At 35.7% G+C, this 16373-nt stretch overlaps 1 protein-coding gene across 5 annotated transcripts in view; it reads left to right on the top strand.

The window, feature by feature from the left end:
• The window catches only part of Vinc (vinculin), a 336038-nt gene that overhangs the window by 91668 nt on the left and 227997 nt on the right, over positions 1 to 16373 (top strand). For all 5 annotated transcript variants that reach the window (XM_090383807.1, XM_090383806.1, XM_090383804.1 and 2 more), the window contains exon 6: positions 1363 to 1517. In XM_090383807.1, the coding sequence (XP_090239933.1) occupies positions 1363 to 1517 (155 nt within the window). The remainder of the gene's footprint in view (positions 1 to 1362; positions 1518 to 16373) is intronic.

Below are 16373 nucleotides of genomic sequence, written 5' to 3'. Positions count from 1 at the left end.
GAAATTGTTTACAAACATGATTATTTCATGATCAAGTGGGATTTTTTGTAGTTGCTTCATTAAATTTTCTCTGTTTACAGAGTCAAATGCCTGCTTGAAATCGATGAATCACAGATAAAGAGGTTTCTTCTTATTCCAATATTTTTCTGCAATGATATGATGTTTAGTGTGAATATTTGGTCTATTGTTGATCTGTCTTTTTTATATCCTGCTTGTTCTTCCCCTCTTGTTTCTTCATATGTTTTAAGTATCCTATTTTGTAAGATCCCTATAAATATTTTATATATATGGTTTAAAAAGGTAATGGGTCTATAATTCTGACAATTTTCTTTATATCCTTTTCTGTGTATAGGTACTATTATTCCACTTTTCCAGTCTTCTGGTATATCACCTGTAAATAAAATTAGATTAAATAATTGTATGAGGTGTTTTAACATTGCATTGCCTCCGAATTTCCATAGTAGTTTGTTTAGATAAGTATAATATGACAGAATTTCATCACTCAGCGAAAGATGTATCATCTAGCATGATAGGTTCCTTTATTAAATTTTTTTTAAAAACATTTCAGAAGATGGAAGAAGTAGTAGTAGTAGTAGTAGTGGCATGTGATGCAAGAAAGCAAATGTATGAGCTTATGCAGCATCAGCCAAAAAAAAAAAAAAAAAAAATCACACCATTCCCTCCAAATGCCTGTCCAGTTCCTCCTTAAATTTATTCAAGCTATCAACTTCCACAACGACAGATGAACGACAGAGAAATTGTGCCCCACTTATATAATAGATAATGAATATTTTATATTTATATTTTTTTGGATGTCTGGTAATGACCATAAGAAATGCTTATGGTCATTACCAGAAATTGCAGAAATATTAACAGAAATTGCAATTGCTTTGCCAAAAAAAAAAAAAAAAAAAAAAATCACCCAGAGAGTTAAGAAAAACAGATTTAAAAAGTTTATTAGCAAAATTAATTGATATTTATTGAAATCAAAATGAATCAGTACATTTGTTGGAATTTGGTAGTGAAATTATAATTTTTTTAGTACTGATTTATTTTATTCTCTGATATTTAAACATTATCGTGCTTGTAATTCATTGTGGTTCAAGTGGTATAAATTGTTTATTGCCTTTGTTTTTTTTTTAATATTCAGTAACCAGAAGAAATTATTTCAATATTTGGTAAGCTTCAAATTTTTTGGTGTCTAGTTTTTGACTGATATTTATTACTGAATGTTGTTGCATGTCTTTGGTGCACCATAAGTCTCAACTGAAATAGAATAATAATAAAAAAAATGCATCATAAAAATAGTGTTTTTATATGACCTAATAATTATATAAACTTTAATGTATTGTGCTGGTTTAGGAGGAAAAGGCTCAGGAGAGGCAGCAGAAAACAGAAACTATTTAGCTCAAAGAATGACTGATGAAATTAATGAAATTATTAGAGTACTTCAGTTGACAACATATGATGAAGATGAATGGGATGCAGATAATTTGACTGTCATGAAGAAAGCACAGGTAAAGATTTCTTCCACTAATAATTTTTAAACATAATGGGGTTACGACAAGGTCATTATTATATTTGAATATTGTAGACTGTAATGAAACAGTTCTCTCTTTAATATGCCCATTTTTTTAATCTTTTCAAAAAAAGAAAAAATACCACATTTTATCGTCTTAGTTTTGGATGCACTTAAATAAAATAGGGACCAGCAGGGTTTGCTTGTTGTTTGTTTGTTATTTGGTTTTTAGGAGCATTAGCAACTAAGGCCATATTGCTGCGGGGATATGCGGTGGTCATTCCCTGACCTTTCCACATCCTCCATATTTGGTTGTCACGGGCTTGAACCCCGGTCTGATCAAGAAGCGTGTGCTACGCACTGCTGCTCCTGCCCACCTGGCTATGGAGGCGCCCCAGGGTTTGCATGGTAGGAGAAGACGAGCAAAACCTACACAGTGACCTGAGTTGCTAATGTGCCTAAAATCAACACCAAAATTATATACAAAACAGAATACAATAATATATAATTTTAACAAATTAGACATAAGAGTAATACATAAAATAATATTAATATGATTCAAAACCTATGAGTAGATCAATGATTACAAATGGAACACACAAAGATAAAAGCAAAACTGGAAAGAGCCTCTCAAATGCACTAATTATAGATTTTTTATTGGTTTTATCATTACATATTATTAGATTTTACCATTATGAGGAAGGCCTAAGTCTGATATTTTTTGGTACTAAATACCAAAAAACGTTTAATGTAAAATTGATGGAAAGTGCCAACCATTGGCATACAATTTTGACAAAGAAATTGAAGAGGCAGATTTCCATCATCTTTTCAAGGGGAAAAGATGATATCGATTAAGATTTATATATAGGAGTTCTAGACCAAGTATTTATCTCAGGTAGGTTTGAGATCATTAAGTATGTTTTTTGTAAGAAAGTAGCACTGGAGAGTTATGAAAAACAGATTTAAGAAGTTTATTACCAAAATTAATTGATATTTATTGAACTCAAAATGAATCAGATTTGTTGGAATTTGGTAGTGAAATTATAATTTTTTCAGTACTGATGTATTTTATTCTCTGATATTTAAACATTATCGTGCTTGAAATTAATTGTGGTTCAAATGGTATCGGTTATTTATTGCCTTTGTTTTTTTTAATGTTCAAGTTATAATCAAGTAATCAATTTAACTTGATTATAATCAAGTTAAATTGATTACTTGAGTCATGTTAGTTTTTAATAAAACAAAAGCCTAATGTGTAGTAATTTTGAAATCCTAATGAAAGATTTAGTAACTTGCAAATCTTGCTCTACAGAAATTGCAGATTGCTTCAGTTGTGTTTCCTGTCATGCAGTTTCTTCTTTTCATGTACAGTAGAACTTTGGTTTGAAAGGCTGATTTTTCTTCCCTTTTTTTTTTTATTAATGGTAGTATTCAAGGCAAATGTTTATTATGCTACAAGGGTATTTGTGTCTGTTTTTTTTTAATCGTTCATCTGGTGAAATGTTGGATTAGGACTAATGGGTTTTCTCGGAAACCACGAGTGATAGTTTAGTCATTCGCTTACCACTTATGCGAACCAAATTTTCCATGATATATTTTGTTCTCTTCATTTCATATCATGTTTAGTTTAGCTCCAGATTCAGTAAGAATAATATCAGCCTGAAACTGTGCGATTTATTATTTTTCTCAGTTTTTTTTTTTTTTTTTTTACTATAAAATGTCAACGAAAAGAAACAGCACTGAAATGGGCACAAAACCAGGAAGAATACAATATAATCAAATGATATTATTAAGGAAATTGAGCGATTTCGTAGCAAAAAAAAAAAAAAGTTACAACAAACAAAACAAAAAATTATCAAACTTTATTTTAAAAAATTACTTTAAATTTTTTTCCACATAAAATTTACAGTAAAATACCTATCCAAATATACAGCCACTCGCCGACTTACGTAATGGTTGCGTTCCGCGGAACTCTACATAAGTCACAATTTTACGTTAAGGTTGGAATTTCCCTAAATGCTTATGCAGCACTTGCAACTATGCATGCTGAATTTGATTGAAACAGAAAAGAAATGTTTGACGAACGTGTAAATAGAATTGTTCATTCAATTTTTTTATCTCATGTGCAGGAAAAATAAGAAAAGTGTACAAAATTACAAAAATTTCAAAATTATAAAATTACAAAAAGAGAGAGGAGACGCGCATAACGTCAGCTAGTTTTACCTTTCGAGCATCATTGCCAGAATTAACTCTCCAGCTGATAAGCACGCTGCTGCAGAAGTTGAAGGCTGTGGAGATTTAGAATGGGTTTTTTCCAACACATCACAAAATTTCTCTGCAGCTGCAAAATCGCCACTGGCAACTTCACCGCATACTTTAATGTTTTGGAAACCAGCACGACGCTTGAACATATTAAACCACCCGTTGCTTGCCATGAACTTAGCTTGGGGTTCGCCGTACTTATCCTTAATATCTTCATAAATACTTCTTGCTTTTTCTTGAATGGCCATTAGTTTAAGGGGCACTTGCTTCTGAATCTGATTTTTCATCCATATTATTAATATGGATGAAATGCTTTTCCATCTTCGATATAGCACTGCTATGTCAAAGATGCCTTTGAAATGCTATATCGAAGATGCTTTTCCATCTTCGATATACACCTGATTGCTGTTTTGTGATCACTGTTGATTTTAAATGCGTTGATCCTTTAACACGTTCTTTTATATGCACACTGTCCCTTAAAATAGTATTCACTGTTGAAGCAGCAAGACCTAATTCAGTGCAATAGATGACAAACTTTGTCCTGCTTCGTACTTCATTAATCATCTTCATTTCTAAATCAATTTTGTTTCATTTCCTAGCACTGCCAGTGCTTGCACTTTCCATTGGTCCCTTTCCCTTCACCATTGTAATAAGTAAATAAATAGGAATGAAGAGAAGATTCTGAAAATTTATTTATGTTTTTTATATGATTGAAGATTTCAGTGAAGGGGAACTCATTTCACCGTAATTCTGTAATGTAAAAACCCACAGAATTCCAGTTACCAGTATTATCGGAAATGCAATAAGATTGAGTTTACTACCCGTTTATAATAGATTGCACTAACAGAAAAGCCCAATAAACCGGAAAGTGATTGTTTTTATTGTTTTATGGTAGTGACCTCCAGAAATGTGTTTTAGAAAAATATCACAAAGGCATTCAACACTGATTCTTATAACAGAACATATGATAATGATTAAAGTGTAGTGCAATTTCCATTATAAAAATGACCTTTTAGACTGGACGAGCGTTTGAAGTGCAAGTGTAAGCTGGGGTCGTGAACATCTCCAAAACAGCAAACTACACTTAGTTTGCTCCTAACATCAGATCGTTTCAAACTAGATGGAGCGCTCTTAACGTTTCATTGGATAACATCAGCTACTCACTTTTCTATTCCCATTTTCAAGATGGATGTTGTTCAATCTGGATGATTTGTGTATTTATGTAGTGTTGATTGCGAGTAGAAAGAGATAATGGTGGATTCATCCAGCAAATTCAAGTAGGTAAAAAAAAAAAAAAGTTTTATATATTATTGGAAACACACAGGAAGTCTCCCAAGAATTTTTTTATTTTTTTATTTTACAGAATTTCGATACAGAGTTCTGATGAACTTCTAATGTTAATTAGTGAAAATAACGCAAAACTTGATGCCGTGATGCAGAGATCAATACCGATGCTTTATGTGCTGTACCGACAGGCCAACTCTCTCTAATGGAAATATTTCTGAAATGTTGTTTTCGTTGTTTGTAAAATTATTTTATTTCTACCCACTATTCTTATTCACAGATTAAGGTATTTGTAAGACTCGGTGTCTTACAGAATTATTTTCAGTAACATAAAGGGTAACTTCCTGTTGATTTTACTGCACCGAATTTCTCAGAATAAAACACCTACGTTCCTGTCTTTCCACTACTTGACATTATAACCAGATGGAATATTGACAAGTACTTTCCCTCCTTTTTAAACAGAAAACATACTCCACTACCCACAATGTAACGGAGTACTTTTCGTGCAATAAAGGATTAGTGTTGTTTGATTTTATGAATGTTCATGAGAAGACACTAGTTTTCGAAGTTTGTAACGCAGCTATCAACAAAAATATTTTCTTAAAATTTCATTAGAAGATCAAATATACATTACAGACCAGTTAGTTTAACTTCTGTTCCAGGGGTAAAATAATGGAGTCACTGGTTAAAGATGCATTGCAGGATCATCTAGACAAGATTGCAGCAATAATTCAGACACAGCATGGGTTTGTTAAGGGAAAGTCTTGTTTGACAAATTTGATAGGATATTATGATGTGGTTACAAAGGAATTGGATGCAAAAAATAATTTTGATATCATATATTTGGATTTCAGGAAAGCTTTTGACACTGTTGCGCATGAAAGACTATTGTACAAATTGGAGCAGATTGGTATTAAGGGTAAGTTGCTACAATGGATAAAAGGATGGTTAAGTGGGAGAAGACAGAAGGTGGTAATCAGTGGGTGCTGCTCTTCTTGGACTAATGTTATTAGTGGAGTCCCACAGGGTTCGGTGTTGGGTCCACTGTTGTTTTGTATATTTATGAATGATATTGATGAAGGTATATCAGGCTTAATGTCGAAGTTTGCAGATGATACAAAGGTTGGCAGGGTTTTTAATGACAGTGTGCTACTGCAACAGGATCTAGATAATTTGGGCAGATGGGCTAAGAAGTGGCAACTGAAGTTTAACCTTGACAAATGCAAAGTACTGCATATGGGTAGAAGTAACCCCAGAGAAACGTACCAACTGTGTGGTACTACACTTAAGGTGGTAGAAAATGAAAAAGACCTGGGAGTAATTGTGCAGGCAGATATGAAGTTTTCTGAGCAATGCAGACAGGCTGCCAGGGCAGGTCATGGGGTTTTGTCAATGATTTATAGGAATTTTGCTTGCAGGGAAAAGGAGGTGATTATCCCTCTGTATAAGGCAATGGTCAGGCCACGCCTTGAGTACTGCGTACAGGTCTGGAGGCCCCATTTTGGGAAGGATGTAGATTTACTTGAGCGTGTACAGAGAAGGGCAACAAGATTGGCGAGGGGAATGAAGGGATCTTCTTACCAAGAGAGGCTTAAGTTCTGCAAATTGCAGTGGTTGGAGACTAGGCACCTGCGCGGTGATCTGATCGAGGTGTATAAGGCCTTGAATGGGTTGAGCACGCTGAATTCTGATGGGATCCTTCCACTTGTTCAGATTACGAACCTAAGGGGGCATAAATTCAAATTAAGAAAAGACAGATGTAGAATAGATGTGCGGAAATTTGCCGTTAGCCAGCGGGTGGTTAATTGCTGGAACAAACTTCCATCTGTCGTTGTGGAAGTTGATAGGTTGAATAAATTCAACCGTATTCCCGTCCGCTGGGGTATGTTCCAGTCCCAACTGGGTTCAGCAAGTTAATTCTATAATTTTTACTCTTAAGTACAGAGCTGAAACTCGCTATAGTTGGAGCCAGAACTGTTTTCTTTAATTTTCCCACTTAAATTTTCAAAACCCTCTATTGAATTTCACGTAAATGATAAAAATGTGACATCGAGTATGCATTTTTTAGGCCTTTTCAATTAATTTTTTTACCCCGTCCTAACCAGCCTAGAGCTTATGAAACCCGACACTTGTTCGTTTCTTGGTGTAAAGCGTGCGAATTTCTTTTTACAGAGAGTAGCAGTTCTGATAAACAACTCCGCCTGAACACGAGCGAAGCGTGGGAAGTATGTATCACGTGACCTCGTCTCCCGTACAGCTACATCGAGACGGGAAGGGAGAAGTGTAAATAAACAAAAGAGGAATGGGAGCTACTGTTTTTGACATAAGAAGCAATAAAGCGATACAGTAGCAATAACTGTTTACGAAAGGTGAACAGATCGTATTTCCTGTCTTAAATGTGTATTGCTCCTATGAACAGAAGATCAACGAAATTCTTCTGTTGGAAACGGGAAAAACTGGTGTAAAACTGATAACACTGCAATGCGCATTTGATAAAAAAAAAAAAGTTTGCTTTATTGTAATTGTTTTTAGTAAACAGTATCGGAACAGCAATTTCCTGGGTTTGATCTTCTAACCAAATTTTGAGAAAATATTTCTATTTATAGCTGCGTTATGAACTTCGAAAACTGGTGCATCAAAAGAAAGAAAAAAAAAAAAAATCATCCACTATGAATAACAGGTTCTTTCTTGAAATGTGTATTGTTCACATAACTGCAATATTTCTAACAATACAAATCTAACAGATTACGACTAACGGCTGCTGAAAAAGTATTGTTAGAAGATATTTGCTTGTTACGCTTTGATGTCATCGCAAAGGGAGAAATTCTGTTTTAGTTCAGAAGCCGAATAAATTCACTATCCACGGTCATATGCTGTTCTGAGCTGCAATAAACAGATAAACTCCGCTGACAAATAGACTTACTCCCCATCACTTTTATTGTTTTACTGTGGTTTTTAGCAGATGAGTCGGTGACTGCTAAATGCAGTGCGGTTTCTTGTATTCTCTCTCTCTCTCTCTATTTCGGGATCTCTGACTGTGTGGTCATCACGGAATATAAACAGAAAATTTGTTTGTCGGAATGCTGCCCACCAATTATCAACTCTTTTACCGACCTTCTAATGTATGTTGTGTTCAAATAATCCACTTTACGAAATTCGAAAGTGCTACATCAATTAGGAGCAAAAACGGTTTCCCCCAACATAATGAATTACTTTATAGGTATAATAAAGGACTACTGATGTGATTTTACTGACTGGAAGGAAGTGTTCACAATAAAACATTGTACAAGGCGGAAACATGCGGTCACTCAAAGGATAAGCAATACAGCAATGTTTGAAATTTATAATGCAGTTCACTAGCTAATAGGTGAAAGAGATTCTTGCACTGCTTCTATTAGAATGAGCAGAAGCCTGAAAAACAAGATGCATGGTATTTCAGAGACTGCTGGGAGCCATTGCGGTACAAGTAAACACATGGGTTGTGTTAGGGTAGCTAAGAATAGAAACAGGTGCAGGTATACTTGCGTGTACACCAATGCTAGGAGTTTAGTAAATAAATTTGATGAATTTGAGGTATTGCTCAAAACATCAAAGGCAGATATTGTTGGGATATCAGAGACGTGGTGTCACACAGATATAAGGGATGCAGAACTGCAATTTGGGGAGTACAACGTCTACAGAAAGGATAGACAGGATAGGAAGGGGGGAGGGGTTATGCTATTAGTTAAGAAACACATAAAAACCAAGGAAGTGAAGCCAGTCGACATCGCTGGACAGTGCAGTGTTGAGTCAGTTTGGTGTGACATAAGCATTGGGAGATCAAAATTGAGAGTAGGAGTGTGCTATAGGCCTAATGACTCTGATGAGTATAATAAGGAACTGTACAGGGAAATAGAGTGGGCCAGTAAATCAGAGAGTCTTATAATGGGAGATTTTAATTTCCCAGATATTGACTGGAATTTGGGGGCTGGTTACTCACGCACTAGCAGAGCTTTTGTGGATTTATTGGATGATTGTTTTCTACATCAGCATGTTCGGGAGGCAACTAGAGGGAGTATTACTCTTGATTTGATTATCAGCAGTGATTCTTCATGCATTAAGAATCTGCAGATAAATGAACCACTAGGTGGCAGTGATCACAGTGTGCTGAAGTGGGATTTACTCAAAGAGGTAACTACCATTAGGGGTAAAGGGAAGGGTTATTGCTTCCGTAAAGGCGACTACGATGGACTGAGACAGTATTTAAATTCTATACAGTGGGACCAACTGATGATGTTACCAACAGCAAATTCAAAATGGGAAGCATTCAAAGAACTTATCTTGGAAGCTACTAGGCTTTACATACCAACTAAGAAATATTGTTCAAGGTTTAGGCCAAAATGGATGTCAGATGAACTAATGAGGCATATGTCAGAGAAGAAAAATGCATGGGATACTTACAAATTAACACATGACACAGAAGCCTATGATAGATACAAGTTGATATGCAACCAAGTTACAAAGGAGGTTAGGCAGGCGAAGGCAGATTACGAGAAATCCTTGGCAAGGGATGCAAAGAAAAACAGCAAAGAGTTCTTTACTTATGTAAACTCTAGAAGGAAGGGGATGAATCAGATTGGTCCACTTGATATTGATGGGTCAACTGTTGATGATCCTGCTCAGGTAGCTAACAAACTAAATGAATATTTTGCATCGACATTCACACATGAGGAGTTATTCAGCAAAGGGAATGCCAGAGGTGTATTCAACTCTAGCAGTAAGCTACAGAATCTTGAAATAACTGGGAGTAAAGTGGAGGAGAAACTGTTGAAGATAAACACAAGAAAGGCACCCGGGGTGGATGGGATCTATCCAGTTATATTAAAGGAGGCAGCAAAGGAAGTAAGCAAACCCTTAGCCATAATTATGAGAGCTTCCTTGGACTCAGGGGAGGTACCCATAGACTGGAAATGTGCAAATGTGACCCCAATTCACAAAGGAGGATCAAAGGCTGACACAAGTAATTATAGACCTGTGAGCTTAACTTCTGTTCCAGGAAAATTAATGGAGGCACTGGTTAAAGAAGCACTGCAGGATCATTTAGACAAGACTTCAGTTATAGCTCAGACACAGCATGGTTTTGTTAAGGGGAAGTCTTGCCTGACCAACTTGATTGGATACTATGATGCAGTCACAAAAGAACTGGATGCAGGGAATAACTTTGATATTATATACTTGGATCTTAGAAAGGCTTTTGATACTGTTGCACATGGAAGACTGCTACACAAATTGGAGCAGTGTGACATTGGAGGCAAATTGCTGCTATGGATAAAGGGGTGGTTGAGGGGGAGAAGACAGAGAGTGGTAATCAATGGACACTGCTCATCGTGGACTAATGTTATTAGTGGAGTCCCTCAGGGCTCAGTGTTGGGTCCATTGTTGTTTTCTGTATTTATAAATGATATTGATGATGGTATATCAAGCTTAATGTCCAAGTTTGCAGATGATACAAAGGTTGGCAGGGTTGTCAAGGACACTACTGACACTATGCTGCTGCAACAGGATCTGGAAAGGTTGAGCAGATGGGCTGAGAGGTGGCAAATGAAGTTTAACATTGACAAATGTAAAGTACTACACATGGGAAACAGCAACCCCAGAGCAACGTATCAACTCTGTGGTACTACACTGACAGTGGTAGAGAATGAAAGGGACTTGGGGGTGATTGTGCAGGCAGATATGAAGTTCTCTGAGCAGTGCAGACGGGCTGCAAGAGTAGCTCATGGAGTATTGTCAATGATATACAGGAATTTTTCCAGCAGGGATAAGGAGGTGATTATTCCATTGTATAAGGCAATGGTCAGGCCACACCTAGAGTACTGTATACAGGTCTGGAGGCCTCATTTCAAGAAGGATGTAGAGCTGCTGGAACGAGTACAGAGAAGGGCAACAAGATTAGTGAATGGAACAAAGGGGTGCTCTTACGAAGAAAGGCTTAAGTTTTGCAAATTACAGTGTCTGGAGACTAGGCACCAGCGAGGTGATCTGATAGAGGTGTATAAAGCCTTGAATGGTTTAAGCATGCTCAATGCTGATGGGATTCTTCCTCTAGCTCAGAAAAATCACCTGAGAGGGCATAAATTCAAATTGAGGAAAGACAGATGTAGGATAGACGTGCGGAAATTTGCCTTTAGCCAGCGGGTGGTTGGTTGGTGGAACAGACTGCCATCCCTTGTGGTGGAGGTTGATAGCCTAAATAAGTTTAAGGCTCAGCTGGACAGGTATTTTGAACGAACAGAGGGGTGAAGTGGAAGTGGGTTTTTTTTTTTTTTTTTTTTTTTTGGCTGATGCTGCATAAGCTTGCTTTCTTGCATCAAATGCCTCTACTAATGCTAATGCTAATATTTCCAGAGGAATTATTCTGGATTTTTTCTCAAATGAGCACCAGACCAAATTCGGACTAATTAGTAATTCTGCATTCTAGGATGAACTGACTAATTAATTCCGCATCCTAGGATGAAGTGACTAATTAGAACTTCAGCATCTGTGATGAAACGTCGTGCACACCGATATCGTTGGCTACAGCAATAATGTAAAGAAACGAAGCAAAATATTGTAACAGAGCTATAATGCAAAATAAGGTTAGAAAGTAAAAATGCAAAATGTTCTCTAAAACAATTGTAGTTTTGGCATCCTAGGATGAAGCTGACTTAGAGCTGCAATGCTGTTTTTTTATTATTATTATTTATTTTCTTTATTTATTTTGTGTTTTTGTATGGGCGGCTCCTAGAACAAAAGTTCATCTCTGCGTCGTTGCTCTGTTCAGTTTTTATGCACTGTCAAGGTAAGGCCAGTGTGTGTCGTGAAAAAAAAAAAAAAAAAATTCATCCCGCATAGGAATATCCCATGTTGGATGAAGACAGATGAAAAGGAAAGCAAGAGAGAGAGAGAAAAATTTTTCATCCCGCACAGGAGAAAGTGACAGGAAAGAAAAACTGTGTTTGTGAGCTTATGTGTGTGTTCTGTATTGTGATGTTGTGTTTGGGCATTTTAGCTACCTGGAAGCAGTGATCACCTGGACGACTGCCTCCAGGTACTCATCCCTAGCAGGAGGGTAAGGCCTCCCCTACTATCTGCACACCCTCCTCCCTGGGGAACGATTTTCCCAGGGAGTAAAGAAAAACTTGTATAAGATGAAGAAAGGGAAGAAGAAAAGAGGAGAAGAACTATCCTGTCCCAGGAAAGCCCCAATCCAGGATGGATTGCTAGAACAACACAAGAAAAAATAAAATAAAAAAAATAATAAAATAAAATAAATACATAATAATAATAATAAATTTTAAAAAATAATAATAATAAATAAAATAAATACATAATAATAATAATAAATTTTAAAAAATAATAATAATAAATAAAATAAATACATAATAATAATAATAAATTTTAAAAAATAATAATAATAAATAAAATAAATGAAAGTTAGCTCTCTGGACCTTTGACAATCTCTTGGCCTTCTCCCCACCAAAAGGGTATTTTTTATTTCGCTCTCTCTCTCTCTCTCTCTCTCTCTCTCTCTCTCTCTCTCTCTCTCTCTCTCTCTCTAGGGTCGGACTAGAAAGGGTGGACTCCCTCCCCTAAGGAGTTTTTTTTCCCTCAAGTGAATTGGAAATTTCATGAAAATGAACCGTTTTTCTTCATTCGGTGAATGTCTACTCTGTCAGTGCAAGAGAAGTGACTTTATTACATTTGCAGCTCAGAATGGAATTCAAGCATTGAAACACAAGACATTTTATGGTGAATTTTTTAGGCGTTGTGTGATCATGAAAATTCAATTTTTTTCTTGAAATTTTTTGATGGTATCAAATGCATATCAAGGAAATATTGAAGTATTCAATAACAATTACTTACAATTTCCCAATCCCTCACTACGAGTAACAGATTGTTCTCACAATCTGTTACTAGCAGCGCATTTTTATTTTTCGTTTGTACACCAGGTGAGATGCATGTGAAGTTCCTTCGACATAAGTTTTCGAAGTTTATTTTTTATGAAATGCACATTGTAGTGATCAGTTTTACGACAATTTTTTTTTCCTTTTGTTTTCCTTTCGTTTCCAGTATGGCTTCCAATAGATGAATTTCCTTGATTTTTTGTTACTAGATACAATAAATATTGATAAAAGGAAATGCGATATTTTAGTTTTTCAAAACCAATTCATTGCAATTCTTTCGTACAACAATTACGAAAAGCAGTAAAGCAACTGTTGTGAGTGAGCCATGCAAATTAGTGTTTGCAAGTAATAATGCTCAACTGTTTGTTTTCCACGAAAGTTGTTTACAGTTTCATTTTCTCCTTGGATCACCTTGGTAATGCTAATGACGTAAGCTTGACCAGTCAATTATCTCTCCGCGCGTGTTGATTCGTTTTAGCCAGAGGCGCCGAGCTGAGGTGCGAATTTTTGTACTAATGATGTAACGTGTTTTATTTTCAAAGCTTGGATCTTGTTTTGCCCACATCAAAATTTAATAAATTGAAATGTGATCATACATTTTTGCTGTTTTAGAGTGAATTAATAGTTCCATTTCCCTCAAATTTGAATTGTTGAGGAGGCTTCCATTCTGCAGTGGGTTGATAATGGCTGCACTTTACTTTTTTTTTTTTTTTTAATAGTTTTTACTGAGCGCTAAAGGTAGGAAATCAGAATATACTTCTGTTTATGTATATTGAGAGTTTCAATTTTGTAAATTGAGTAGAAATTATGGAAATTATTAGTTTTCTTCAGGAGGGACAACTTTCAAGTTAGTGTTAAAAATTAGCAAAAAACAGGACGGACTTGGACCGGGTTAAGGAGGAACTGGACAGGCATTTGGAGGGAATGGTGTGATTTTTTTTTTTTTTGGCTGATGCTGCATAAGCTCATACACATGCCACTACTACTACTACTACATTCAGAAAAGGTGCTGTACCGATATCGATCCCTAAAAAAAATTACAATAAAACAAACTTTTTTTTTTTTCTTTTTTTTTATCAAATGCACATTGCAGTGTTATCAGTTTTTTTCTGTTTTCAATGTGGCTTCCAATAGATGAATTTTCTCGATTTTGTGTTAGTCAATGTAATACACATTGAAGAAAGGAAGTATGATCTTTTTGTTTTTCAAAAACAATCTGTTGCAATTCTTTTGGTCATGTTTTTTATCCCAAGAAACAGTTATGTGCATATTATTATTATTATATACATATATTTTTTCTTGTATCACGCTGGCAATGACTCTGTACTTTATGGCTTACTGTGTGCTTTCATTGCTTTCACAATACTTTTCAAAAAAGAAAGACACCGAAGTTATGTTTGAAATGAAAGGTTAAAAATTTGTTTTGGAAGAAGACAGAGAGCGCATGTGATTCTCATTTGTTAACTGCAACATTAGTTTTACTGTTGCAGTAGATATTCTTCAGCAGTTTTCTGATTACTGTTTTCATCTTGTTTAATAATAATAAGGTTCTTTATTAACTTCAGTTATGTACATTCGTTATTCCGTACACAGATGACCCAGACTCTACCACTAAATTGTCTATACAAGTGAACAATTTTACTAAATATTACTAAAATAGAAGTAATATTTACAATAAATATATGGTTCAGAACTGAGTATTCTGATTCTTCTCATCATTACATAGTTCATCCCAGTTCGGAAACATTTATTTTCCAATTTCATAACAACACTTTGCCTTTATTTCTTTGCTGGAGTAGACTTTTAATGACTTGTTGTACAAGGGAAGACTCCTTTCTACCTCACAAATACGTTATCCTACACGCCGTTCACAGTGCCTGTCTAGTTTTCATGCCTCTTTACCCTCTGCTTCCTGTAAAACTAGTACCAAGTTGGGGTACAACTTTGCATATAACTACATATAAATTTTGTTTAATTGGGACCAAGGACTAAACAAAAACAGTAATTTAGAAGAAAAATATTTAATAAAATTGCAGTTCTGTATACATGTTAATACAAAATATGTATTAAAAAAATAAATGAGTTACGTAAAAAAGTTATTTCGATGTTGATGGCTTCATAAAATCTAACAAATTCGTCTGACGACACAGCGCCTTCTTTTTTTCACGCAGAATTTCTTCGTAGCAAGCTAATAATTATTTTATTCCTTGCTTTGTAGCTATAACGCGTTCTTCGTTGCAGTCTGTTTTCTAAAATTTTTAAGTCCTTTTCAATTGAGCTGAGTCGTTCTGTCAAGCTTCGAATTGTCATGTGCTTTTCTGGTGGAACTGGGTCTGAAGTGTCGGATACTTCAGTGACGTTTTGCTCACGCATCTCTATGAGCTCATTCATTGTCAACTCCTGACTATGTGAATCCAACAGCTCGTTGACATCATCACCATTGACTTCCAAATCTAATTGCCTGGTAAGATTAACAACTTCTTCCATCACATGAGCGACATGATCAGTTTTTGGCGTTGTTTTCATCTCGTTATTGAAAAAAAATGGACAAAGTTTCTTCCAGACACCATTCAATGTTTTTTTGTGAATTTCATCCCAAGATTCTTTAATGATTCTTACGGCATCAAAAACATTGAATTGTTTCCAAAAGTCTTTAACAGATATCTCACTATTTTGTCTCATAGCTTCATTCAGACGTGCAAACGAACACCTCGTGTAGTAAGCTTTGAATGTTTTGATGACTCCCTGGTCCATCAGTTGAAGCAAGCTAGTTGTGTTTTGAGGCAAAAACACAACTTTCACACGTGGGTCGAAATTAATTAGGGTGGCAGGAGGGTGACCGGGTGCATTGTCAATAAGAAGCATCACTTTAAATGGAATCTGTTTAGACTTGCAATAACGTTTGACTTCGGGTATGAAGTGGTGACCAAACCAGTCCTCAAAAACGGAAGCTGTCACCCAAGCTTTATGATTTGACTTCCAAATCACTGGTAAGCTAATTTTAGATATATTTTTTAAAACTCTTGGGTTTTCGGAGCGATAAATTAAGAGAGGTTTTAACTTGCAGTCACCAGCTGCATTCCCACAAACCATCACTGTCAATCGGTCTTTGGAAACCTTAAAGCGTGGAAAGTTTTTTTTTTTCTTCACGTGCGATAAAAGTTCTTTTAGGCATCTTCTTCCAGAACAGGATAGTCTCATCCACGTTAAATACGGTTTCACTGCTTTAATCACCTTCTTCTATCATAGCTTTGAGTGTCTCAGGAAAAGAAGACGCAGCTTCTTTATCGGCACTTGCCGCCTCTCCATCCTCCGCGATACTGTGCCAGTTACAGCGAGTTTTAAATCGGTTGAACCAGCCGTTACTAGCTACAAAGTTTTCA

The sequence above is a fragment of the Mastigoproctus giganteus genome, chromosome 10 (assembly GCF_048544385.1).
Source record: "Mastigoproctus giganteus isolate SK-2022 chromosome 10, ASM4854438v1, whole genome shotgun sequence".
NCBI lineage: Eukaryota > Metazoa > Arthropoda > Arachnida > Uropygi > Thelyphonidae > Mastigoproctus > Mastigoproctus giganteus.
The sequence above is the reverse complement of the archived record's forward strand: the minus strand, read 5'-3'. Positions and strand labels throughout refer to the sequence as shown.